This window comes from Ursus arctos, unplaced genomic scaffold (assembly GCF_023065955.2).
Source record: "Ursus arctos isolate Adak ecotype North America unplaced genomic scaffold, UrsArc2.0 scaffold_7, whole genome shotgun sequence".
Lineage (NCBI taxonomy): Eukaryota > Metazoa > Chordata > Mammalia > Carnivora > Ursidae > Ursus > Ursus arctos.
In genome coordinates, this window is record NW_026623089.1 from 30,057,602 (window position 1) to 30,084,816 (window position 27,215).

General features: G+C 36.1%; 1 protein-coding gene across 9 annotated transcripts in view; it reads right to left on the bottom strand.

Annotated features, from left to right (window-relative positions):
* Positions 1–27,215, bottom strand: part of LCOR (ligand dependent nuclear receptor corepressor) — a 138,832-nt gene that overhangs the window by 16,110 nt on the left and 95,507 nt on the right. For 6 of the 9 annotated variants that reach the window (XM_026493773.4, XM_057308857.1, XM_057308858.1 and 3 more), the window contains one exon: positions 24,241–24,334. The exons of 1 other annotated variant lie outside the window; for it this stretch is intronic. In XM_026493773.4, the coding sequence (XP_026349558.2) occupies positions 24,241–24,334 (94 nt within the window). Of the gene's footprint in view, positions 1–12,108; positions 21,695–24,240; positions 24,335–27,215 lie in introns of those variants that run through there. 2 more of the 9 variants (XM_048218761.2, XM_026493775.4) reach the window with 1 other exon arrangement.

The window sequence follows — 27,215 nt, forward strand, 5'->3', positions numbered from 1 at the left end:
TGAACAGATGTTATTTGACAGTACCTTCCAGCTAATTCTTCTTTTCTTCAATCTCTGACTTTATCTCCCAGCCATGAGGAGCCTTTCCAGGAAGGCTTACCTTAGACAGCCTACACTGGCCTCCTGCCTTCCTTACCCTCCCTTGTTGCTATGTCTATCAGGTGGTACCAACAGCGTAACATGTGTAAAAGGATACAGTACTGTGAGACAGTAGTGAGTATTCTGCCAGTTACTAGTTGTGTAACCTTGGCCAGAACACTTAACCATTTTTGGTCTTAATAGAGCACGTGCCCCCTCTTTCACTTAGGATTAGTGAAAAGGAAAACCTATGAAGTTATCAGTTACCATTACTGTCAGCCAATCACATTAAACATACTTCAATAAAAAAAGAACTCAGAGATCTGCATTAATGCTTTCTGACAACCTAAAGTGTATTTTCTACATAAAGTTTACATTTCAAGTACTGAACATTTAAAATTTTAAAAATACTTTTGATGGAAATCTTTTAAAAATTATATCCTCCTCTGAACATAATTTATTCTTTCTTAATGATCAGGGTTGTTACCATATTCACTATTATTAAAGTATAGCTGTTATTATTTTTTTTTTTTGAGAAAGAGAGAGAGAGAATGTATGAGCAGGGTGATGGGAGGTGCAGAGGGAGGGAGAGAATCTTAAGCAGGGTCCATGCCCAGTGTGGAGCCTGACACAGGGCTCAATCTCATGACCCTGAGGTCATGACCTGAGCCAAAATCCAAAGTGGGATGCTTAACCTACTGAGCCACCCAGGTGTGCCACAGCTATTAGTTTTATTATACTGAACTGAAATATATTGATAGCCTTGGGGGCTACTTGATTAAGTAAATCTGACTGCCTTAATATAAAAAAGTTATGCTGGCAGTCTGTATGTTATTAAACTCTTTCTTCTTATTGGCTTCCAAATAGAAGCTGTGTTTGGCAGGCTTACTTCAGGCGCTAGACCGGTACTTCAGGTAAAAATAAAGACTCTGGATGAAGGTTTCAGGAAGAGTTTTATGAGTAAAGTACATGGATTTTCTAACAACTTCAACTGCTCAGTGGTCTTTCTTTCTCAGTTTTTGGTTTTTGGACTTGTTCCTGATGTTTCTGAGAGAGGTGATATAAATAAGTGGGATATCACTGCCTTTTCAATGCATGAAAAAACTGCATTTTAGCAATACATGAAAAAAGGTAAAAAAGGCTGATCAAGGTTTATGAAAAAGATGAAGAAATATCATGGCATCTTACTGAAGAAAAAAACTGGAGATAACTGGTTCCCCCCAACTCAAGAAGCACCACTATCGCTGAAGTGTGAACATCTTCTGGACACTGCTCCATGCCTATGGCTTTGCTCTGGAAGCAGACTTTAGTATTTGGGGTTGACAATATGCTTGCAGGTTAATACAATCAAGATGTGCACCCAATAAGAGGACAGAGTGCTCTGAAAGAAACCGAGAAAGCGCTTTCTTCTGAAGTGATGCCCACACAGAATAAAAACTGAGTAATAATTAACCCACAGGTGAGATCTAACCTCTTTTACGGCTGTGAGACATCCGCCTTTGTTCCATGCTTCAATAATTTAATAGTGCTTCAGTACTTTAATTAGCCTCAACTAATGTAAGATTTTCCAAGGGGCCATGAAGCCATCCCTGAAGCAATGGTTGTGGCAACATGGCTAGTTAGTCCCGAAAGAACAGACAAGTACAGGTAGGTATGAATCTGCTCCACAGCACTACGGAAAGGGGAAGTGGAGTCTTCACAACCAAGGCATACATACTGCAGAAACATCAGGACCCACTGAATGCTAACCTGGAACAGCAGTATAGCATCTGGGTGCTGAAAAACAGCATGAGAGAGAGTCCAGGAGATGAAAAGGTTAAAACTGCAAACGGCAACCTTGCTTAAAAGAAAGACATCAACAAAGGGTCATTTGTGTGTTTTCCTGGTAAAAAACATCAGGGAGAATGTACTGGTGAACCACAGGTCATCAGAGTAAGAGGTAGGGAGCTCTTCATCAGTTATATCCTGGACCTCAACACTATCCGGATACCACCTGGAGTGACTGCATCTTTTTTTTTTTTTTTTTAAAGATTTTATTTATTTATTCGACAGAGATAGAGACAGCCAGCGAGAGAGGGAACACAAGCAGGGGGAGTGGGAGAGGAAGAAGCAGGCTCATAGCAGAGGAGCCTGATGTGGGGCTCGATCCCACAATGCCGGGATCACGCCCTGAGCCGAAGGCAGACACTTAACCGCTGTGCCACCCAGGAGTCCCGGAGTGACTGCATCTTTTCCTGAAATCCTAAGCCATAGCGGTTTGTAAAATATACTGGCAATCATAAGGAATCATGTATATGTATCTTACATATCTTGTATCTTGTCTCTTTTACTGACTTGTCTTTGTCTTAGCTTTCCAAGCAAATGTAAGCTACTTGAGCTACTTGAGATGTAAGCAACTAGGTAGGGATCGTATTTCATGCTCTTCTGTTTTTTCTTGGACAGAAAAAGAATATCAAGAATGCTTCCTGGGTTTTCTTCCTGGGCAGCAACACTTGCTGAGAAGGGAATACAGGGAATGAAGCTGGGGGCTGGTGATTGCTGTGGTATGTATGTGTCTGATGAGTTCCTTTCTGTACACACTGAGTTGAGGTGTTTATAAGATTCTGAATCTGAGATGTTTGGAAGGCAACTGGACCAGTAGCTTCACTTGGATATGAGAACCTTCACATTATTACTAACCTTTGTCCAAGTGTCATTAAATGGCCCTGTTATAATAGCAAACTTTATAACTACAGTAATAAAATCACTTTTGACTGTGCCTCTAACTTATCAAGCTTCCTACCTTTTCTCTAGAAATTTTCTCAGTAAGATTTTAGGTCTAGACAAATTTTAATTTCAGATGATTTGAATATTTAATTTTAAAAATTAACCTCAACTTTCTAAAATTTAATTCTATTACAATTTTTTCATGTTTTTAAAAAAATGGGTGCAGTTTAAAAAACTGGCTAGTTTTTGCCTGATTTTTAAACAGTCTTAACCTTTGCTTCCAGTTATTCCGTTTTTTCCTATAGTCTTAGGCCTTTGAGAGAGCCTAAATATGCACTTGCCCTGATTTAGAATACTCTCAGGCACTAAGAAGGTGAAAAAAGAGAGGCGCGAGCTTCTGTCCTGTGGCCCATTCACTCAGCTTGACTGAAGGGGAAGCACTATGTCATAGTTTAGTGACTACAGTTAGTATGATGGTACGTCCCTCACACCTGACTATGTAAGATCTTTACAAGAACAATAATTCATCACAGATTTCAAAATCACTTGTTTGATTTCATGTTCTTTCTGCTCAACAACAGGAGTCTGTTATAGTTAAGTAAATTATTTATCAGTCAGAAATACTTCACCACCAGTAAAGAGCTTTAAGGTCCCAGGGACTGGTAAATGCGACGCAGGGCTGCAGAAGAGGGAAACTTGACTTCCAACTCCCTGGATTAGTTCTGAATGTCTCTCCTGGGAGAGAAATAGCTTACATGACCTCGACCACTCCGTCTTTCTATCCCCAGCTCAATGCCTAATTCTTAAGGGTGTGGTCAAAGGATAAGATAATATTCATAACAACTTTGAAAGGCACAGTTTAAGAGTGATGTGTTGTTTCACAACTCTATCTGTAATGATTTACTCAATGATGTTTTTCCAGATCAGAGGTTAGACACAGTTGAACTCGCCTACTTTGTCAATACTGCAATACTTAAATTCCCCCCAAAAAAGCATTCCTGTGGTTAATGTAAATGGTGGGTCGTCAATGCTTATGTTATCTTAAGGTAAAAGAATAAAATGAGGGGCACCTGGATGGCTCAGTCAGTTAAGCATCTGCCTTCAGCTCAGGTCATGATCCCAGGGTCCTAGGATCAAGTCCTGCATCGGGCTCCCTGCCCAGTGGGGAGCCTGCTTCTCCCTTTCCCTCTGCTGCTCCCCTTGCTTGTACACTCTCTGTCAAATAAATAAAAAATAATAATAATAAAATAAAGATTAAAAAAAAGAATAAAACGAGAAGAGAAATGGCAGAGAGCTGAAAGGACAGTTTTAAGAGTCTAGAATCTGGGATTGATGGATTCAGGTAGTCTCTCCAATATTTGCTAACTACCAACAAAACTCTTGATGGCAAATGCAACATCAATGATGACCAAAATACAAAAGAGCAATAAAGACACTGCATGATGTTTGGATGGGAGCTGATCTTAGTAGCAGAAAAAGGTAGTCCTGGGAAAACAGAAGGGGAGAGAAAGCTAGAGACAACACTTGACAGAGTAGACCAGATAGTTAAGAGAAGTACATTAATTTGGCTTGATTCTTCGACTTAAATACAAGAAAACATAAAAAATGCATCATCAGTTCTCCTCAAGGCAAGAAGAACTGTGTTTTTTGCTAGACAATAACCTGAAATTACATTCCCTAATTCCTTATTTTCTGGTCCTCTGAACATAGAAAATGTGTTTCAAGGGCCTGGATAGGTCTGCTGACAAGTCCTTGCTCTGCACTGGGAAATACATCCACCCATGGCTATTTCACACCTGTGGATCACCCATACTTGGACACAGGAATATTCCAAGTGCTATGACAACATTTACTGTGTGTATGTGTGTGTGGAGTAGAGGAGAAGGTGGGCAGCATGGGTTATGGAGATTTTCCAAAAGCCATATATAGTTTAGTTGAACCTCTAAGCTATTGAACAACCAAGTTTTCCTTCCACAGAACTGAACTTTTATAAAAGAAACAATAAAAGGGTACAGTAGGTGACAAAGAAATTAAGAAATAAGATCACAAAACAGAAAGTGACCTCTTAAAATCAGGCAGTTTAATACCTGACTTCCAGGTGGCTGAAATCCAAATTTTGTGAAATAGAGTTTAGATGGATTTAGATAGAAAAAGCATCTCTCAAAATTGGGGTTAAAGAGAATGATCACTCCCCCAGATATGAAAAACATGGAGGAGGAGTGTGTGTGTGTGTGTGTGTGTGTGTGTGTGTATTTTCAAACCCTGGGTGATTGCTGATAGCAAATAGCATCTTGTTCAGGTGTGAAATGGAAAAATAGTGAAGAACTACTCATCTAAAACAAGACATGGAATCCCTTTGTAACAGCTTTCTGTTTACCGTGTTTCTAGCCAAGTTTGCTAGAAGCATGGCAGAACAAAGATTCCAAAAACTATGAATAATCGAAATTGGGGGAAACGAGAAGTGCTTCAGGGGGTCCTTACTGAGCATGAAGCCATAATTTGTTAGCTTTTCTGTATCTCGGGGCTTAATATCTCTGATAAGAGGCTATTATTATGAGAAAGCCTTTTAAGGCTTGTATCTCCCATTTCTAATTTAACCAAATTGTCAAATTTCTTGTTATAATAAAAATATAGTTATCAAGGAAATTCTTATTTAACATATTTTTACCCTATAGGCAAATGTACCCCAGAAGCCAAAATATAATCAGAAGGTTACTTGATGAATAGAAGTCAGAGCAGGGGCACCTGGGTGGCACAGCGGTTAAGCATCTGCCTTCGGCTCAGGGCGTGATCCTGGCGTTACGGGATCGAGCCCCACATCAGGCTCCTCTGCTAGAAGCCTGCTTCTTCCTCTCCCACTCCCCCTGCTTGTGTTCCCTCTCTCGCTGGCTGTCTCTCTCTGTCAAATAAATAAATAAAATCTTAAAAAAAAAAAAGAAGTCAGAGCAAGGAGTCATTAAGCACCATAGTCCAATGCCTTTGTCTCCTTTCTAGGAATGTAATGAGTTCACAGATGCTTCTGCCAAACTATCTACATCTGATAAAGTTTTTAATTTTCCTACCAGATTGATTTTTGTTTCTATCATCTAAGACTATGCACGTAAGACCAAATACATTACATCCAGATATTAATTTAAACAAAAGGAGGAAAGATTCATAGGCTGTGAAAAGCACAGGATTTTGGACTGGAGGGCATGAATTAAAAAATAATAGTTCCTGGAAGTGAGGGAAGAAATATCCCTAAGTGATATTGCTAAATACTGGTTTGGTGAGAGCACAAACCTAAATTATTAATCTAATGAGTATTTTAACTAAGAATTCTTAGAAAACACTGTGAAATAGACTTTAGGAAATAATACAATAATTTCAGACCAAGAGGACAGACCTCTACCTCAGGCTGCTTTGAACTAAAAAAGAGTGTGTCACTAGCCTGAGTTAGTGAAGCCATAGTGAAGAGAGATCTGGATAGAAAAAGCATAACTGACATTTTAGGAAGTCAGGACTATAGGAGACCTCATGACAAGCCAGCTGACTGACCTATTTCTCTTTTCGATTTTTAGTCAGATAGAGGATTAAAATCTATGTTGCTCTTCGGGAGAAACTGCTCTTTCACTCCCAGTTTAAATGACCAGGACGATGACGGACTAAAAAAATACCACTGCTGAAGCAGAAACCAGGTGCTCATTCCCCACACGAGAGAACGCACCATATCATGGGGCTCTTTCAAATCCCCTCATCATGGGGTGAGGGGAAAGAAACATTTGTCAAGGCCCAGGAGAAGCCAAGGACCGTGCACTTCCCTGGCATCCAGACAAGACTCCATTACAAGGGGAGCATATTTCTTCTGTAATAATAGTGGTAACAACCACCATCAACTCAATACCCACACCACCACCTTGCAAGGCCGTGTGTCAGCACAGGGGGCTGACACAAAAACAAACAAGAGGACTTTAACAGTTCACACAACAGATCCCAGCAACACAAATGTTCTTTCCTCTCCAGAAACAGGGTGATGTGTTTCTGACAAATAGTCTTAGTTTCTTTTTGGGTGAAAGGAAGAGGGAGACTAGCAGATTATATAATAAGCAGCAGATATTTGATAGTATCCTGAGCTTTTCATGATTGTTAGGGGGATCTTCTAGATCCTAACTTTTCTCATGTTCTCTTGAGGTTCTTAATCTCCATTCTTGAAACCATACAAATCTGCGGTTTAAGACTTAAAAGTGGAAAATTCTACTTTTGTCACATAGTAAATCACGATGGCATTCCTAATAACTGTAATCATTTAAAGACTAGATCACTTTGTAAAATGTAAAACCTTAAAAAGGGCTCCTAAATATCATTTATCACTTGTTCACCTCATGAATATTAGAGGAGGTATATATTTTAAAATTTGAAATATAGGGATAAGCAAAGCATTTTTATATCTACCATTCTGGGGTGTTCTTGGAATTAAGCCCTTTATCATCATTCTCCACTCCACCTCTCTGGAATCTCAAGTCTACTGTTGGAGGTGTGTTGGAGTGGGATGAACTAAAAGCAGAATCATCTGTATATTCAAGTCTTCACTCAGGAATATTGAAAACAAAGTGTAACTAAATGTATACACTCACACACACACATACTGAGGTATTTATTTCACCTCACTCCTTATCCCTAGGTTCCCTCCTTTCTCTTGCTTCCAATTACTATCCAGTTCAACCATACTGACCCGACTTTCCTTGGAGAATACTGTATTTTAAGCTTCCTGCCACTAGTTTCTCCTCATTTTCACGTTTGTTTCACATTACCCAGAACTGCCATCTTCTTTTTTTTAAAAGTAGGCTCCATTTTGAGGAGCCTCATTTGAAAATGAGTTCAAATCAATGAGGCAGGGAAAGGAAGAAGAGAATTTTGAAGATCAGACAGTAAAAGGTGTAGGCTCTTAGCTGTAAGCAGAGGTTGCTAGCATGCTCTCCAAGGTACCAGAATTACTGGGATGAAAAGGTATGGTTTACATTAGAGTTTTGACTACAAACCAGAACAAGAAATACTTTTTACCCAGTGATGAAGCACACATCTTGGTGCATTATCTATGATGACACACACTTTCAATGAAACAGTATTTATCCTTATTATATGGTACGTGCTTTTTCTCTTTTATTTCTTTTAAAATGTTGGTTAGGACCCACTAAACTGATCTACACTGACTTACCAATTCCAAGCACCTCATAAGAATCTGCTATCCTGGTTATCTTCTTAATTCATCTTTATCTAACTAATGCTACACTGCCAGGTTTTCCTGGCAAAATGTTCCTAGCTGATTTAATAGATGCTGGAATGACACCTCTAAACTGTGCTAGCTATGATCTATCTGTGAAATGGTCAAACTTCGATTTGATAAGAGTGTAACTAAAATCACTAAATCTTTGGCAGAAGATTCCCCAAATTATTTCACTGGAAAACTAATGGTCTAATGATTAAACACATATGCACGCACACGTGACCACTCCCATGCTTGGCTCTTATATTTTGCTATTAAAACTACCACCACATAAAAAGAAAAATCTCCAAAGCATGTAAACCTTCAACCGTGACTATACAAAGAAACTCAGTTTACAATGGAAATGCAGATAAATTCTACTCCTTTGTAATTTTTAATCTTAAACATATTCTACTTTCTAAACAACTGTTAGTCTAGTCTTTGAAAAGAAACAAAGAATGACTAATAGTTTGATAATATGCCCGTGGAACAGGACCAAGAAATGCAGAAAAGCAGCATTCCAGCTTTTAATCGCAGTTCCAACAGTTTTATGTCTCTGACTGCAGTAAAAAGAAGACTGGCTGCCCAGTGTCCCTAATACAAACTCATCTGCCTCTTTCAAAGTTCTAATCAATACAAACGACTTCCTCTACAACTTTCAATCTGATTTTCTCACTTTCCCTCACATTAAATTAACTCCTGCCAGATGCTTTCACTCCTTGTATTTTTTGAGTATTTGCGAAGAGCCCAGCATAGTACTAAGTATCTCACCTACAGAATCTCATTTGAGCCTCATAGCAAATCTCTGAGGCAGGTGGTAAAAGCTTCCTTTTACAGATAAGAAATTGAGGCTCAGAAAGTTGCAGGAACTTGTTCAAGATCATGTACGAAGAAATCAGAAGGGCTGGGATTTTAAACCAGGTCCATCAAATTCTGTCTTTTGGGATATTCTCTCCTCTCCTCTATATGCCTTACCTACTCGTCAAGATTCATTTCCTCTAGCACTGAGTCAGCAACCCTAACTTCTTTTCAACAATAAAGTTTGTAAGCTTCTAACATAATTTCTTAACTGGTAATTTTATAATACAGATTTAATTCTCTTCCTAAAAAGCAATGTACATCTCCAGAAGGGTGAAACTAAATTAATACTTGAGATTTAATTAAGTTAAAAAGTGAACCTAAAAGAAAATTATTAGCAGATTAAACCTCTCATTCTAAAGTTGAATCAGGAGTGCCAAAGTGGTATAGAGATAAGTTTAATGGTTTGGAATCATGAGTATTAAGGGCAACTAATGCTATGTGAGGAGGGCAAATCCCTTAAACTCGCCACATTCCATGTTTTTCATTTAAAAAAATGAAAGATTAGAATGGGACAAACAGCATTTAATCAATGGGGGGGGGGCTACTCAAAAGTTCCTGTGGTCACAATAATGTGAATATACCTAACACTACTGAACTGTATACTTAAAAATGGTTGAGATGGTAAATTTTATGCGTCTCTGCCACAACTAGAAAAAGATCTACTAAATAAGCTTCAAAAATACAAAAACAAAAACAAAAACAAAACCCAAACCAAAAAAAACTCCTGTGTCACATTTTGAAAATATAGAACATGTTCAGGCCTCACACTTATAAACTGATTCAGTGGATCTGGTACAGGACCCATGCATCTGCATTCTCCAAGACGGATTCTAATCAAGACTAATTATATCCAATGATCCCCCAGAACTCTTTGTGCTCCAATATTCAAGACAGAACTAGCCTGCACACAACAGAAACAGACATTATAAATAACATACTTTAAAATTAACATACCTTATAATATTTGCAAAAGTATCATCACATTCATACAGTTCATAATAAAAACTTTAAAAAACAGACTTGTTTTAAATAAAAGGCATCTAAAATGAGATCCAGATCTATTTCTTTTTCCTTTAGAAAACGCTACAATGCAAAGGGGAGACCTAAAGTTTATACCTTATTATTCAATAAAGGTTGCTACTGTATTTCCCAATGTTAGAACAGATGTAATTAGTATATTTGTCTCACATTTAATAGAAGATTGCATTTAATAGACTCAGAGGTGAAATGAGGCCTAAACGGCATTCAGGCTACCACTATGATTTTCCAGATGAAAACACGAGTGATCTAGCTAGAATACCAAGTTGACAGAAATTTAAAATACCAAATAATCCCTTATCACTCCATATTGCTGATCAAATATGGTTGGCAAGAGTACAATTAACATCATAAAACTACTAGTCAATAAACACTAATGTTTTTACATGCCTATACAAAGCTTCAGACTCAAGATTTAATCCTTATGAGTTTATTTTTGCTTACTTCCCAAGTTCTTACTTTCCAAGTTGCACTCTAACCAAATCATGGCTTAAACTATTAACTATTTTTTGAGAATATTTCTTTTCCACTAACCTCTGAAAAAAAGCCTTTCTACTCCAATTGTAAATGCAGCTTGATACATCATTTCCAGCTTGATAACACCATTGCCTCCAAAAACAGCAGAAGTCCAATAACTTGTAAATTGAATAGGATTAATAAAATCCTGTGCTAAATGCTAACCACTGGAAGCCGATAATGATAAAGTGTACATTTGGAATATAAGAACCGTTATCTACCGCATTGCTTAGCAAATTCTATTAAGAAAAAAAATTTTTGCACTCTTTTCGGCGACAAAATCTAGCACAGTATGACGTAGTAAGATTACATTTCAATACAAGTGTCTGGTGAGAGAAAGGGACAGTTCTTGAGGAAAAAATAACAATCATACAACTTGGAAAATGGCAGAAAGCTATCCCATTTTCCCACTCCATTTCCCTTACGCAATTTCCCTGATTCCGACACCTTGTTAATACATATAGAGTCCTTCAATTAATTCCAAAGTATCAACAGAATCAAAGAAAAAAATTCTGGATTAGGAGTAAGTCCTTTTTAAAGTTACAATAATTGAAGAACTAAATACCAATTTGAAAACAGGACAATTAAAATGAATTCACTTATGAGATGCCAGATTATAATCCTACTATATTGATCTGGCCACCAGGTTAGAATGGATAATGGCAAGAAACAAGTAATTATAGCTTTGAAATTTACAAAGTAGTAGTAATTAGGTTTCCAGAAAAACGTTCTATAAACACGTGGCATGACTAAGGGGAATAAATGAAGCCGATAAACAAGCCTACGGTACCAACAAAATTTCCAAATTTATAAACATTGGAACAAAAGGCAGAAATAGCCAAAGAAATAAAACAAAAATACTAACTAAAAGATAATCTGGAGCAACTACCAACAGCAGCATCATTTTTGAATATAAAATGCCATTAGAAATGATCATAAATCACTTCAATTTACATTAATTACATGTATATCATGACCTTGAAAAAGCTTCCTCCAATACTTTGCTATACCATTTCTAATCTTTATCACTATAATTCAGCTGTTCCCCTCACCACTTTACAAGAGGAATCACTTTATAATCTAAAACTTCTTTATACACCTAGTTTCTAAAAACCACAACTGAGCAACATATATGCTGTTCTTTATTTGTCCAGGTAAAAGGAAATGCCAGCACCTTCCCAAGAAATCAGAACGACTATAATAACCTCAACTGACAGTGTTACTTTCATACTTGTGCTTCAAGAGCAAAACTTAGTAAATCATTGTTTTAGCAAGCAACTCCAGCATAAAGTTTTACTCTAAGAAAATTATGATTTTCAGAAAATAATTATGTAAGTCCAGAAACCAGGTATTATGAAAATATCAATATATATCTTGTCTAGCTGAAAAAAACTTTTTAAAGTGAATAATCCAAACAAAGAAAACTGAGGTAGGGGAGCATCACATTAGTAAAGGCACAGAGTTACAAGGCAGTATGGCACCCAAATACCAATGCACAATTATGAAACAGCCACTTCGAGTTATCTAAGAGGTCATCTGGAAAGGATTTACCATTAAAAAATTACCAACTTCCATTACCATGTACATTTACAGTACACCTGGAAATCTTACCCCTTCTATGGATTTTTTTAAAAACGCATTAAAGTCTTAAGAAGTAGAAAACAAGCTTTTAAAACAGCTTTTCACAACAAAATTTATTAGAAGAATAGTGGTTTTGAAAAGTCTAGCATCCAGTGAGAACTACCATACACAACATTACAGCTGGGAATGTTTCTCCAAAATGTCATGGTCAAATAATACAATGGAACCATTAAATCTTACACATGCACGAAAGAACTAGCGCTTCTGACATACAATGCAAAAAAAAGGGGACCACATGGATTAAAGTTTTAAGTACTCATCACATACATTAAGACACAGCTTATTTTAGTCCAGTCAAAAATCAGAACTGCATTAAAAAATTTAATGTAGTGCAATCAAACCAAAAAACTTAATTTGTGATCATAAGTGCTCTACTACATAAACATTGATCATAGCAAGGAACAAAAAGTTCAAATCACACAGTACAAAAAAAAATCTGTAAATAAATATAAACTACAGTACAAGAGAAATATTAAATTATACAATTCCGTCAAACTGTAAACAGTATATTGAAATGAGGTCCATAAGAGTAAAGGGGGTTCCTGTTTTGTTGCATGACACTTGAACGTCTAGAAATCTGAAAGATGCCATGTTCTATATCTTCAAAGGCTATGGGTTTTATATATGGAGAGTTCCTTTTAGATGTAAGATATCAAATATTAAAGCAGAGGAATAATCTGTTTTGTTAACCACAGACAGTACTGTAGAAAACAAAAGGAGTCTTAAAGAATAAAGACCTCTAGCAGACAAGTCTTAACAGTAAAGATGCGAAGGGCTAAACACTGGAATTAGAACTTCACATCATTAGAAACTTGTCACTGAGGACTTCAGGGCTACAAAATATACTGACAAAATTGTCTGCTGATATGCAGACTTAGACCTCTGCTAATTTTTTTGACATTTACATACTCATGTTACAACACCAACTTTGGCAGAATCGCTACTAATAAACTCAGAGCACTACTGGCCCAACGGTTCCATCACAGTGGCCAGTGCACAGAATTCTCTAAAGACATTGCATAAACTAGAATGTAGAGGTCAGACACCCAAGGACCAGTGCTTGAATTTAGTAGTAGTGTGGTGAAGAAGCAAGAGCCACATCGAGGAGGAACTGCATCTGTTATAGTTTACAGAAGCAGCAAGGAATGTCATTTAATTGTGCTGGCTATTAGTGGCATTTAAAAATATATAGTTTGTGTGTGTCTGTGTGTGTGTGTGTGTGTGTGCGTGTGTTACACATGTGCTGGCTATACATTTATGCACATTTTGTTTTTTTTAAATTCATTGTTAACAGGAACCCCCATATTATCTGCTCAGTAGTAATAACTGAATATATAGAATGCCACTATAAGAGTGTGAGGCACCGTGTGCTGGAGAGTTATATGCAGCTTTAAAATGTTTGGCTGAGTTATACCTGGATACCTGAACTGAGTTTTTAAGTTGACATTCATCAAGGATGTGCTACCAGCACGTCGAAATAAAAGCAAAACAGAAAAATACAAGTCACTGTTAGGTTTAAGAATAGCATCAAAGTACCTGAATTGAGTGAGAATAGTGTGTAAACTGTCCCTGAGGGTTTTTAAACAGTGTGTACAAGTTGGATTCCTAAGAACATTAGTTTTATTTAACAGTGTGGACTGATAAAATACCAATGTCTGACAGTTTAAGTGGAGGTTATAAAGAATTATATGCAAACACTCCAAATGTATAGTTTATACATTTCTTCTCAAAGCAGCAATAAGCTGCTATAAAGAATACATCCCATCAGAACAAGCAACATGTGGGAGTCAGATAAAGGTTTCTATCTTAGTCTGGTTTTCTGACAGCACAGCATATCAATATCCAATGACTATTATCTTTCCTATATCAGAATTATAACTAATTTCGACTAGCAATATAGGATTAGACTTTTAATCAAACACTTTGCTATTACATACTAAAATTCCTTAAACTTACTAATGCTGGTATACTAACCTAGTTAATTATCCCCCCTCATTTTAGAAATATACCCTTCCACAACTTAAAAACATTAAGATCCATTTTCAGTCCTCTGATGTAAAAAGCATGTCAGTGAATTAATATTAAAAATTTACACAGTAAAAAGGCTTGAATTTCAGCCAAAGATTCTAAATACTGCTCATTCCCTGAAGACTTAAAGGGAGAGAGAATCCCTACCCATTTTCCTAGTGATTTATTTTTCTAAAATGGTCTGACACAATTTTTCATGTTGGGGAATTTTCCCCGCACCTCCTCTCAAATTCCAAATTCTTAAGCCTGAAATGCTTAATGAAATGGGAAACGTGAGGCAATCATTTGGAATTGCTTGAAAGGTACAGAACGTTGTTTTTTTTTTTAAATAAGACAAGATTTATATAAATGTGATCTGACCCCGTATTATGTAGTTATGCTTTATATTTTTAAATAATCACGCTAAAACTTACAGTACCTAAGACTCTGAAGATAAATTAAGACTTTAGTGTTGTAACAGAAAAAGTGCTGAATTATCCCTTTTCTAGTACTTTAAACATTTCGGGCAAGTGCTTTCCTAGTGACAGTAAAGTTTACTATATACCCTTTCACCAAGCAGGAAAAAAAAAGTTACCTGGATGAAAGAAAAGACCTTTAGAAGTGTAGCACCGGGTATTTACCAAATAATAGATGTTGTTTCACTTACTCTGAGGGGGTAAAAATATTCTAGACTGAAATTCTATTTGGCTATTGAATGTTAAAAATCCCTGCTCTACTGTGTCAGTGTCCTGTGGCCAACCCTCCCACCCCCTCCCCCCAGTCCCCTTACACACTATCCACTGAGAATCTAATCTCTAAAGAGATTATTTTAAAATTTATGTTTTCAGGACATACCTGAGAAAGGGTGCAATTATGCAGAACAAGGAACCCAAGACTGCACTAATACTGGTTATAGGTTCATAAATTCTTTCCCAAGACAAATCTAAAAAGTTCTAAGAGGTATGGATCTTCAAATACGTCTTACTGCTTTAGATTTTTTTGGTATGTGTGTAGGGTCATTTCCAGTGTTGAAAAGATCACCTTGAGTCTGTTCAAAGACAGTTCAAGATGGGGTAAAGAGTTCATTTCCATATTCAAACTATAAAGATTAAATATGATTATAATATTTGCTACATCCAATAAATCGATGATTAACTAAAAGTGCTTGTTTTTTAGCGTTTATCGATACAGCTCTAAATGAACTGGAAACCTTAAAATTACCCCCCAAATAGTTGCAGAATTAACTCATGTTTTATTGTCAAATCAACATTAATTAGCCTTGATTCTCATTTTCAAATCATCTAAAAGATTTTTCTGACTATCAAATGAAGGTGGCCCAACTTTACCACATTATCTATCCTGTGACTCATTGTTAGTATCGTAGTACAGAATCTTTAGCCTCTTCTCAAGTCTACATACTTTCCCATCCGACTCCTTACCTCCCTCCCCCATCTCCTTCATAACATTTAGGGCACACAGCTACAGGGCTAATGTCTGCTTTTTTGAAAGGCAACTGTGAGTTTATCTGGGAATAAGAGACAGAGGACATGCAGAGAATTTCCTCTATTTTCCCTTCAGTCACCATGTTCACAAATCCTGTTAAGTCTCAAGGACAGAATGAATCAAAAAAAAAACCTAAGAAGACTTTGGAGGTCTGCATTCCTTGTACCAGAATTATACTTCTTTCCTTTTCAGTAGAGTTTGAGCGCAACCAATTTTTTTAAGCCCCTATATAGCTTAATAGTCTCCTAAATGGGCTGTTTGGCTAAAGCCATTTAGTTTCTAATAACACTGGCCTGACCATAGTATTAATGAAGACCTAATTACAATGGAAAGTGGTAACAAGGAAAACAATTTTTGATATCTTCAATGAAGGTCAAAATTTAACCTATAACTTTCAATGTCTTCCATAAAAGATTAAGTGGAGCAATTCAGTCTATTGCCATATTCTATCACCAATGACAGCAACCTGAATATACAGAAAAGGATGGCTCATACAAAAACAACCTCCAGCATTTAAAGAAAGCATAATTACAAAAGCAAAAATATGTGGTTTCAAAATTAAATCTACAGGGACAATAGCTGTTAAAGAAAATAACACCGAACGGTCATTTGTCTGCTGTAACTACTAAAATAATTTCAGGTTCTGACATTGGGCTGACTCATTAGTTTGTTTTGCAAAAATAACTAACTGAATCCAAGCTTCACTATTATGGGTCAATGAAATGTAAGAGAATCACAAAGGCTTCAGGCCTTGCACCATGTGCTTACTTGGGCAGGGGGAGAACACATAGCTCACTAGCAGCTCAAAGGTTGCTAACTACTGCCTAATGACAGAAGGTAGTTATGATATGGGCCTTTGCAGGTAGTCATTTTTAGTCTAATTTAGAGTTCTCTCCAGAAAACTGGGAACTAAACTTCTCATTGTGCCTTATTGTTTTACTGTCTGATCCCATATAGCTCATATTATATCTCAGGTAAAATGTTGGGGAATGAAAATGCCAATTGGTTGAGGTAATGGTTTATATAAGATAACCAGAGTTCTAAAAGCACTTCAATATTGTAAAGTAAAAGTGTACCAAATAAAGCTAATACACACTTCACACTTGTTGAGCTTGCTCACCAGAACTGAACAGTAATTAACTTCACATAAGGACCCCTATTATCACACAAAGCCTTACTCATATTCATGATCTGCTGCAGCAAAGGTTTATCAAGCAACACCTAAACTTCAGAGTAACAACAAACTTAATATTAAAAAGTATTATACACAAATATAAATTATGTTTCTTGAAAGAGAGACCTTGTCCTTCATGGTATTTGGGGAGCAGAAAAAACGTGTATAGCTCATCACAAACATAGTTCAGAGTCACTTGAAAGCCTACTGAACAAAGTAATATAGTACATTACATTACTGTCAAGCTTCATGGCTCGACTGTCTGAAAAATGAGAAAGCTAATGATAAAAATACCAACTAGATATCCTTCCACAGGATTATTCAGTATTTTTGACTTTATAGTGCCATAGCGTATCTACTCTATAATATCAATGTTCTCTCATTAAAAAACAAAACCCAAACCAACAAACCAAAAAAACCCCGCAAGAATTGATGTTCAACACATTATCTCCTAACATTACGTAGAGTAATGTCATTATCTGCCTATTGGAAAATGAGAGGAGAAAAGGCTTTTGTGACAAAGACAGCTGTGAACTATACTTTCCCATACCATAAAAATGGTCAACTGTTGTTTGGGCCATGCAAAACTCTGATTAGCAGAAATTAAGCATGCGAATAGACCAATCTCTATTACACATTTATGAGGACGTCCCCAAACTAGAATATCTACACTGAAAGTGCCAATACAGAACAGTGGCAAATCAAGAGAGAAATCAAATATTAAAAGATCACTGCGGCACCAAGACTGACAGCCAGCCATGTGATGAGCCACCTCCGAGAAATACATGGTATAATGGAACTCTGAACACAAAATTTAACATTAAAAGTGCACCTGAATATTACCAACTAACTTTACAAAACCTACAATAAGGTAAAATATATATCTTTTGAAATATTCAGCAGCTTTCTGTATTTTTTTTTAAAGATTTTTTTTTTTCTGAGAGGCTCATGAAATTTAAAAGGGACCACTATCTAATTTCAACCATGCTTCACAAAACAATAATGGCTATTTTATATTGCAGTTACCAATGTAATGCAATTAGTGCTTTAAAATAATCTACACTCAAAAAAGAAAAAAAAGAGACCGACCGACCTTTGGAGGAAATATGCTTATTCAAAAGCTTCTTGGAAAAGAAAATTTACCTGAATATCAAGTCATGACTGATCTCAAGTGTAATGTTTAAAAGCTTCACAGACATGAATATTACAATCTTCAGGTCTCAGGACTTTTAATCTGAGAAAGTTTAGAGTTTGGTTTGTTTTTAAATTCACTTTCTAACCAAAACAAATAATAGAAGTACTCAAATTTTCACTATTTACAAGTCTCAGCCTACAATCTGAAATGACACAATACAAGTTCTCTTATTTAAACTGCAGCATTAAAGGGTAGGCACACCATTCTTCTGCTGCTCGATTGTCATCCACTGAAACACACATAGAAAATATTTATGTTAGTAAAATGATCACTCCATGTACACTACAATGACAAAATTTACATAACTCAACTCATACATCACTTTATAGACTACCACACAGGATTAAACCTCTCTGAACAGTAAAACTACAAAAGTTGAACTTTTAGGGCCAGATTTTTAAATGGGCCTTTAATGATGCCTTTCTGAGAGGAGATAAAAGCAAGCACAAATTAATTGCTCAAAGGGCCTTTTTGCAGCAATTTGGGCTACCAAATACCCCAGATGTCAGGCAAAAAGGTACCATGGCTGCAATTAATTGTGTGTGACAAATTACTGAGTGTGGAACAAAGGAGGCATTCCTTCACAAGCTTAGCCCTTTGCTTTCAGCAAACTTTCTACAACTTCCTTCAACTGCAGATGAAAACCATATATTTCATAAAATATTTTTATTGCAACTTCTAGCTAGGCTAGAAAATATTGCAGAGTCATATACTGCTCTGAACCCAAGCTGCTTTTTCCTGTTGAGATTAGAAAGCTAAGAGGAAACAGGCTCAGTCATCCACGGATTAAACTGCTACACAAAATAACCAAACCAAAAGAGGAACCCAAGCCCAGGCTATGTCAAGAATGAGCAGTGCATTATTTCAATAACAGCAATGGTGTGCCTAACCTTTGAACACATAGGTTGCTGAGGGAAAACTATCCTTAACCTAATTAACTGCTCCAAAATTGCCAGGCAAGAATTTATGCCTCGGGACTATCTGGACCTACTTCTCTTCAAACTCTTAGTATCCATCTGAAATCATCGGCCTCAAATTTAATGCTCCAAGTTTACTTTTATTCTACATGAAAACTCCAATGACTTTTTGTTTTTGGTTAAGCATTTAGAAGGGCCTGACCACCTTTCTCAGCAGATTAGATTAGACAGGGTGTATGTGGTGTGGATTTTGTTTTTGCACCAACAGTAATTTTAATTTGGTCACAAGGCAAAATTAAACTTCATGGGCTTTATTTATTGGTTATTCTTGTAAAAAATTATAGGAAATAAATATTCTGAATTTAATTACTGTAATTTGAAAAGCCCATCTCAAAAAAAGCTTAGATGCTCTTCAAGGAGTGCTTATATAAACATGATCTGAAAAGTCCTGAATTGTGTGCTAAACAACCATAAAAATCAGCTAAATATCAGAAAAGGTTAAGAAGGGGATAAAATGCAGGATGCCAAAAACAGAGAGAGAAAGAAATTGAAAGCAACAAATTAAATAAAAACTAAAAAACAACACTTCCCCCCTTGTTCTAGTATCTGGATTAGTTAAAATAGAAATTCTACTGAGCTCGATTGCTGATTGAACTATCTTTAGACGTGAAATGCAACCTAAATCATATTAGGTTACCATGGGGTTGTGTTTTTTTTTCTCTCACCACAAACATGGATCCTTCATTCATGTGGATATTTGGGCAGACTACTGAGGCTGTAAAATCTAGATACCACTTTTGCAATATTATAATTACTTAAACACACTTCTTTCCTTACTTCTTTCTCCCTTTCCCCAATAAACAGATCTTGAATATTTTAAACTAGTGTCTGCAACGACATACAGTCGTTAGTTAGCACATGATCAAATCTGTAAAAGGTTTTAAGACTACAAAGAAACTTAGTTTGCTAAAATGAGGCATCCTCTATTGTTTTATGTAATGTACCCTGACTGCTCCTGAGTAAGAACGGAGCTCGTCCTCCATGAGATAAGGCTATATCCTCACTTGTTGGTGAGACCAAATTCTACCCTTAGAAAACACCAAATAAAATTACAGCAAAGGTAGTGTTACAAAGTAATTAACCGAAGCATTTCTGAAGGTAGTGTGTGCACATTTTCCACCTCCTTTCCCTCTGGGTGAGCACTAAACAGATTGCTGATTTGTTAAGTAAATTTAATAGTGAGAAGAAAATCATAAAATGTAAATTGACCTAAATAATTACGTATCACTGAATAACCAAATTTCTTAAATTCAAAGGTTCATTATTCCTAGGATTTTTTTTTAGTTTAATCCTTCAATTAGTTGAAATGCAGAAGAGAAACATGAATGATTTTATAAGATGGCTTTCCAATTTGTAATGATAAAGCTCCCAGTATGACAGAGGTGGTTTCTAAAAGGGGGCTTTTTTCCTTTTCTTTTCATTTTTTTTTTTTTTTTAAATAAAGGCAAATATAACTTAAGAAAAAAAAGAAAGAAAGAAAGAAAAGCATGCAGGCTCTACAGGCAAGGAGTCCACTTCCATGTATCTGTTCTCTGTGAGGTAACTCAATTCTCTTTTGTAGAGAAACATGCAAAAAGGCCAAACAATATCCCGAGCCATACTGCACATGAAAAATTTAAAATATGCAACATTCAGAATGCACCTTTCACCTCTGTACACACAAGTCAATGCAAAATCTGCAAAGAAACAAGTGTCACATTACGTGAAGTTAGGTGCAAGCAATGATAGCTGAACAATGCAGTAGTGCTCACCCAGTTTGTACAGTAATTGGCACTCTAAAGTATTCCTACTCATTTTTTGATTCATTTGCACTTTGTGCTGCCTCTCCCTGGGGATCTAATTCAATCTTTACAGAAACATCTGGCCCCTCCGACCTCATTAATTTCATCTTTTTCTTTGGAGGGTTTTTCAAAGTGCCCAGCCTCTCCTTTACTTTGTACTCCAGTGTACTGTGGGGAATCCCATAAATACTCTGAGCTTTGGAAACACTCATTTTTCCACTCATAACCACTGAGATTGCTTCCTCCAGTATCTCACTGTTGTACTGTCTGTAACGCCCTCTCTTCTTCCGAGGCTGCTTGGAGCCAGGGTCTCCTTCTTGATCCGATGTGGGATATGGCTGTCCAGAGGTAGACTGCTCAGCATCTGAGCCCCAAGAATCGGGTCCAGCATCTAACATGCTTTTTCTATTTTGTTTTGGAAGAATAGCCCTTAACTTTTTACTAAGCGCGCTCTCCGTTTGTGAACCCATTACCAAAGAGCTATAGCTGTACTGATCACCAGTGCGAGACTCCCAAGAAAGATCCATTCCTCGAACTTGTGGTATCTTTAAATCTACAGGAGATGCATGGCTCGCATCCTTTTTTCCATCTTGTTTTGCTTGAAGTGCCATTTTTGGAAAGGCAGAGTTTTCTGCAAGAAAAGGAAGGTCACTGATGTTGCTGAGTGCACCATTTCCCCTGAACTTCATACGGCTGAGGTTGAACTCATAATGTGGTTTTGCCCAAGAGGCTTCCCTGGATAATATTAAGTGTTGTCCATGATTCTGTAATCCAGATGGCCCAAGGCTGGCAGCTGTGGACAATTGGTTTCTGCTCAGTAGCTCTTCACTAATCTGCAGGGATCGAGCCAATGGAACTTTGAGTGATGTGGAGTGTCCAAAACCTTCCCTGGTTCCATCCTGTAAGCTTCTTGGAGGTACCCCATCACCACTCCGAAGTCCGTCTGGGCGGTACTGGCTGGGTCTCCCAGGTCGCCTAATTGGATGGAAGGAAACTGATGTGAGCAGGACTTGCACAGGTAGGGAGGGATGGGTGAGGGGACCACTCCTTTATTAGAAGGCCTTGCTTGGGTAACATCACTTTGTGTTATTTATTTATTTTTCTCTAAAATTAAAAAAAAATGGTCTCGGCAGTTAGTTTTAAAACTTGTTCACAAAAAAAGAAAAAGGAAAAAAGAAAAAAAAAAAAAACCAGGAGCTTTTTGGGCAAAGAAAAATTAAACCTGTCAGCTGGTCTCTGGTTGGGTTCACAAATTTTCGGAGAAAAAGTTTCGCGCAACTGTCTGAAAATAGCACCTTAATTATTAATTACAAAGTAATCATCAAGTCTCCATAGATCTACACAGAATTGTGTTACCAATGTGACGTTACCACTAAACAAGTACAGTAATAAAAGAGTAAGCCAATTTATTTATTTTAATGCAACATATTCAACATTCATGACAACCAGCTTATAAAACTGGAACCATTTACAGTGGTGGAACCCATAGATAATTGCTCATTTATCCCACAAACCGTTGATGTTCATTATCAAAAACCAAACAAGTTCAAACAACATTTCTTATTTTGCTTGGAAAAAAATATATGGCTACCAGCCCCAAGGGGGGGGGGAACCCAAACCAAAACAAACCAAAATACCCATCGCATTATAACTTACCACACTTCTTCATTTTAAAACACTATTAGTTGCAGACACATGAGTACCACTAATTTTCCATTTGAAATAATCCAATCTTTAAAGAAACTGCCCTTTATTTTCCCCAAACTTTGTTCTTTAAGTTCTACTCAAAGTAATTACTGTCAAAGGTATGTAAACAATTTGTAGCAGTTTTCTTTAGTTAAAAGTGTCTCTTAAAATATCAAACATCAATTTTGAAATTATAAGTGGATAGCTTTCAAATAATGTTTAAAAAGTCAACTACTTACACAAAATTAATTCATAAGGTTTCCATTTTCACAATACATAAATGTATCAATAATAAAACTGGCAACTGGTAAAGCATGCCCGAGGGGAATAATTACATTTACTAGGCACAAAAGTGGAACTCTGAAGAAATAATGATAAACCAGCTATGTTCTCCAAAAGTATACAGGGATTCTGTGCTGTTATCAGTAAATAACATAATAAAGATAACCATGAATATTCAACGAAAAGACGGGCAGTCTTATCGGTGTTTTTGTCCTCCAAAAAATGATACTACATAAAAAACACTTTCTTTCCATTCAGAGGGGTAAACACAGCAACTTCAACCACATTATACATGGACTTGGTGGCCAAGTTTAAAGTAAATCTTAAGCAAGGGATTCATTTATGCAAACCACACTGAGGTTTCTCCTACATGTGTCCTTAATTACACAATTCAAGCTTTGTGATATATAAATGGAACCCAATGATTTGGGAACACAATGACTTGTATCTAATATAAACTATAGTGAAAAGAAGGGCTTAAGAAAAAAAGATTAATAAACTATGCAAACTGCATTAAATCAATGTTACTTTTAGTTCACTGAAGAAAGGAGAGAAAAAGGAAAATGATGGAATTTTAGAGAAAATAAAGGCAGCATTTTAGAAGTCAGTAAAGGAATTCTTCAATTTGAAAGTAATTAAGAGTAAGTTGAAAAAGGTTAGTCCATTTAGTGTGTACTTATTCCTTTAACATCTAAACAAGTTCCCTATGTTGGTATTCTAAAAGTTAAAGAAACCTACATATTAACTAATTTAACTTACCAAAGTTACTTTTCATATATGAAGTTGATTTTTGGTTACAACACAATTTTATGGAAATCCTTCCCAATATGTTATTTAAATGTCTTCATTAATACCTGACTTTTCTAAGTGGTTTTTATGTACATGTAGAGGGAAAATTAAGACAATTCTTATACTATAAAATTAGGTGGTCAGAAAATTCACTTTAATCTAAGAGTTATCAAAACTGCGCATGTAATAATGTCTTGGTAGCATAAGATGGTTATCCCAACAACTACAGTCTTAACCACTTAAAAAACGAAAAATACATACAATTACATTTTCTGAACTGCCACACAGAGTTAAAACTGCAGTTCAAATCAACAAATGAAACCAAACCAAACCAAATAGAAAAAAATGAACAGCCCCCACATACCCACACACTCCATTAGAGATAACAAGTTAAGTACTGGAGCCCAATTTTCATTCAACAACTTCAGCACACATAATACTGCCTCACATCTGAACTCTGGAATTACCTAGGTTGGGTTTCCCACTCTCAAACACTCAACAACAAAAAGGCCAAAGACATTCTTGCCATATTTTCATTACTCACTATCTGTAATGATCTGGCAAAACTGATCTACACTAGTCAATTCTGGACTTCACAGATTGTGCTTTTACTTGAGCGATGGACTAAGTAATTTACTAAAGGCCCACTTACAAGAGTGTTACTCTGAAGACTTAATTTTTAGAACAAATAATGGAGATATGCACCACTCTTTGATAAACTGTCCCCTATAAAACTGTGGAAGGCTACAAATATTTTCCCTTACCCGTTCCCTTGAGTACTGGAGCAGCCTGGAGAATGGCTCAGGGAAGTGCTGCCAGCACATGGACTTTTCTTAGTGGACAGATCAAGTACACCGTCTGTAGAGACACAAACAAACACCTGAGGATATTAAAAACTAGGAACAAATGTGGACTGAAGAGACCAAAATGACAAAGCAACAGGCCTAGTCAACCATGCAGATACACTAGCCATATATGTGAGTTCTGAAGTCAATTCGTTAATAGAATAAGGATTATTTTCCCTCCTAAAGTGACATACATTTAGCAAAGCTTGTTATATCTAATATCTCCAAGGGTTAAATATTTTATTAGTAGGGCAAAAGAAAAGATATAGCATATCACTGAAGATGTTAGGATATAGTGAGATATTAGAAATTGCAGTTTACACAGTATGAAGTTCTGTAACAGAACTATTAGACTCCATTTTGTAAATTTACCTTCATAAAAGCACCTAAGTTTTTAATGCCACATCATACAAATTATAAAACTAAAGTCCTCAAGAGCTAAGTCTACCTGAAGCACTTAAGTACATAAAAGTTGGATTTAGAAAATTTTATATAACACAGATCATTTTAAAATACAAGTTTATATGGTTAAATTACATGTATATACAAGATAGTCTGTACGATGAATCAGATGTTAACTGTTTATAATTTTCATGAGTCCTAATTTTTCTTCAGACACATGTGCAAAAAACTGTGTATTTGGATTCAATCTTTTGGAAAAAATCTGCAGAAATTCAAAATTCCCTTCTTGGAATCTATAAAGGGAAGGTTTTTGAATTAATAAGCTATTACAAACTGGTGAGCAAAGTTTAGGGAAAGAAAGAAGAATGAAACAGTCTTGATAGTGATGACAGCCTAGATGTTTAGCCTTTTTACTGAAGCTAGACCAAATAACAAATTCAATACCATTAAAACACAAAATCAGAAGACCTTCTTTTCCAACAAAGACTTTTTTTTCCTCATAGGCATGTCTAAAAAGGAAAACTCATCATCTGGACAACTTTTAAAGTTGCCATTCTGTCCAAAATTAACAAAGAAAGCTAATACTCCATGCCTCTGATTTTCAGTTGGTCAGTAGAGAGGACTTTCTATCTAGTTATGTTAAAAACTGCCCCAATACAGAACCTACATACGACTCGTATCTGAGGACACCACCACTCCTGATTTCCTGCTGTTAGAAGTAAATACGTGACTGAGTCTGTAAACCAAAAATCCCACACTCATACAGAATAAGTGTTGTCCTTTAGAGTTACCAATATTTCTAAAAATATAACTGTAATCTTACAGAACCAAGTGTCCTATTAGACATCTTAACCCCATTAGACATCTAACAAGCAAATACACTGCTTAAAGTATTTCCAACCAAAGACACTATTATTTAAAGACTTCCAAGTCTGTCTAATCACACAGGCAATATACTTTATCTACTTAAATATACTAAATATACTGTGATTTCATTGAAAACACCTGAAAATTCATTTGGGAAATATCATTTTAAAAATTTTGTTTCCCTTAAAGACTATACACTATAATCCCGTCATCTAGCTCAAATTTCTGTTGACGAGAGCATACCGTCAGTACAACATCTCTCTTAAGCACAGCACCAACTAGAAGTTAAATTAGACTAAGTGGTATCTTTATATATTTATCTTCACTATTAATACTTTAAATGCAACCTTTATATGCTGTCATTCTCCTATTGTAGACCTGAAGTTTTTAATGGAATATTTAGAGCAAGGAGTTTTTTAATAAAAGCTACCAATCTTTGGTAAAGATAATCCTCGACAAAAAGAAAAAGCACAGAAAAGCACATTTTTGCTTTGGTAACCAGAAGTAAAAGTATACTGATCAGTGTGAACATATGACAATGAGGAGTTCTACCAGGAAATCTCTCAGAATTCTGAGATTGTGATTGCTATTCATTACCCCCAAACAGGAAAAAAGCAGAAACTACTATTCAAAAATACATTCTTTAATAAACTAAAGCCAGTCCATTAAGTATAAAACCCTCTTAAATTACTTAAAATAAGCAAAAGAAAAGTCCTGTCAAAGAGGTTCTTCATACGGATTCAACTTTTTGCAAAATGAACCTGTATTTCTAACCAGTAAATCTACACATCTCGTAACTTTCTGCACACTCTTTATGAGATTTCTATGACAGGAAATCTCATTAGAATAGGCCTCACCAATTTACAATCTGTAATGGGTCAAGCAATGGCAGAATTGAAATGCTCACTTCATCTTTGTGAAATTAAAGGTAAAATGAGATCACAAAGCAACAAAAATATTTAATCTATTCAAGAGAGTAAACTTTTCATAAATTCAAGAAATATGTGCTAATAAGCAAAACTGATAACCTCTTAACCTTTTCCCTTAATGAGGATCCTCATCAACAAATTAAAATTACCTTTTGGAAATATTCTAAGGTTAGTTCATAACACAGCATATATGCATATGCTTGTGTTTGTGTATTTATAAAATATTGAATACACTGAACCACCTGGTGTGTCAATGTCTTCCTCATTATACCTAACCCCAGGAGTTTCTTTTTTAAAAATGCAAACAATACACATTCTTGCCTTATAATTTCATTTGCAGAGTATAACTTCTACCTAATAAAACATATTTATTTCTCAGGTGCTAATCCTAGAACACTGATAGATAGGGGGAAAACTTAATTTTGCACAGGGGTTTTAAAAACAATAGATATGGCAAAGCTTTAGAAAGTATAAAACACTTACATAAATATCAAGTAAATTAAAGATCAGTAACAACTGTAACCACCTACTTTCCTGGGTGGTACATTACTCGTAACTACGAACTGATACGTAAGGTAGCCATTTTATCTGTACTTCTTCTCTACCACTGCAGAGTCAGGAATAATTTAAGAATCACATTAGTTTTTATCCTATTATTGTTACTGGTGCCCTACTTGCCAATAATTTTTTCTTCCC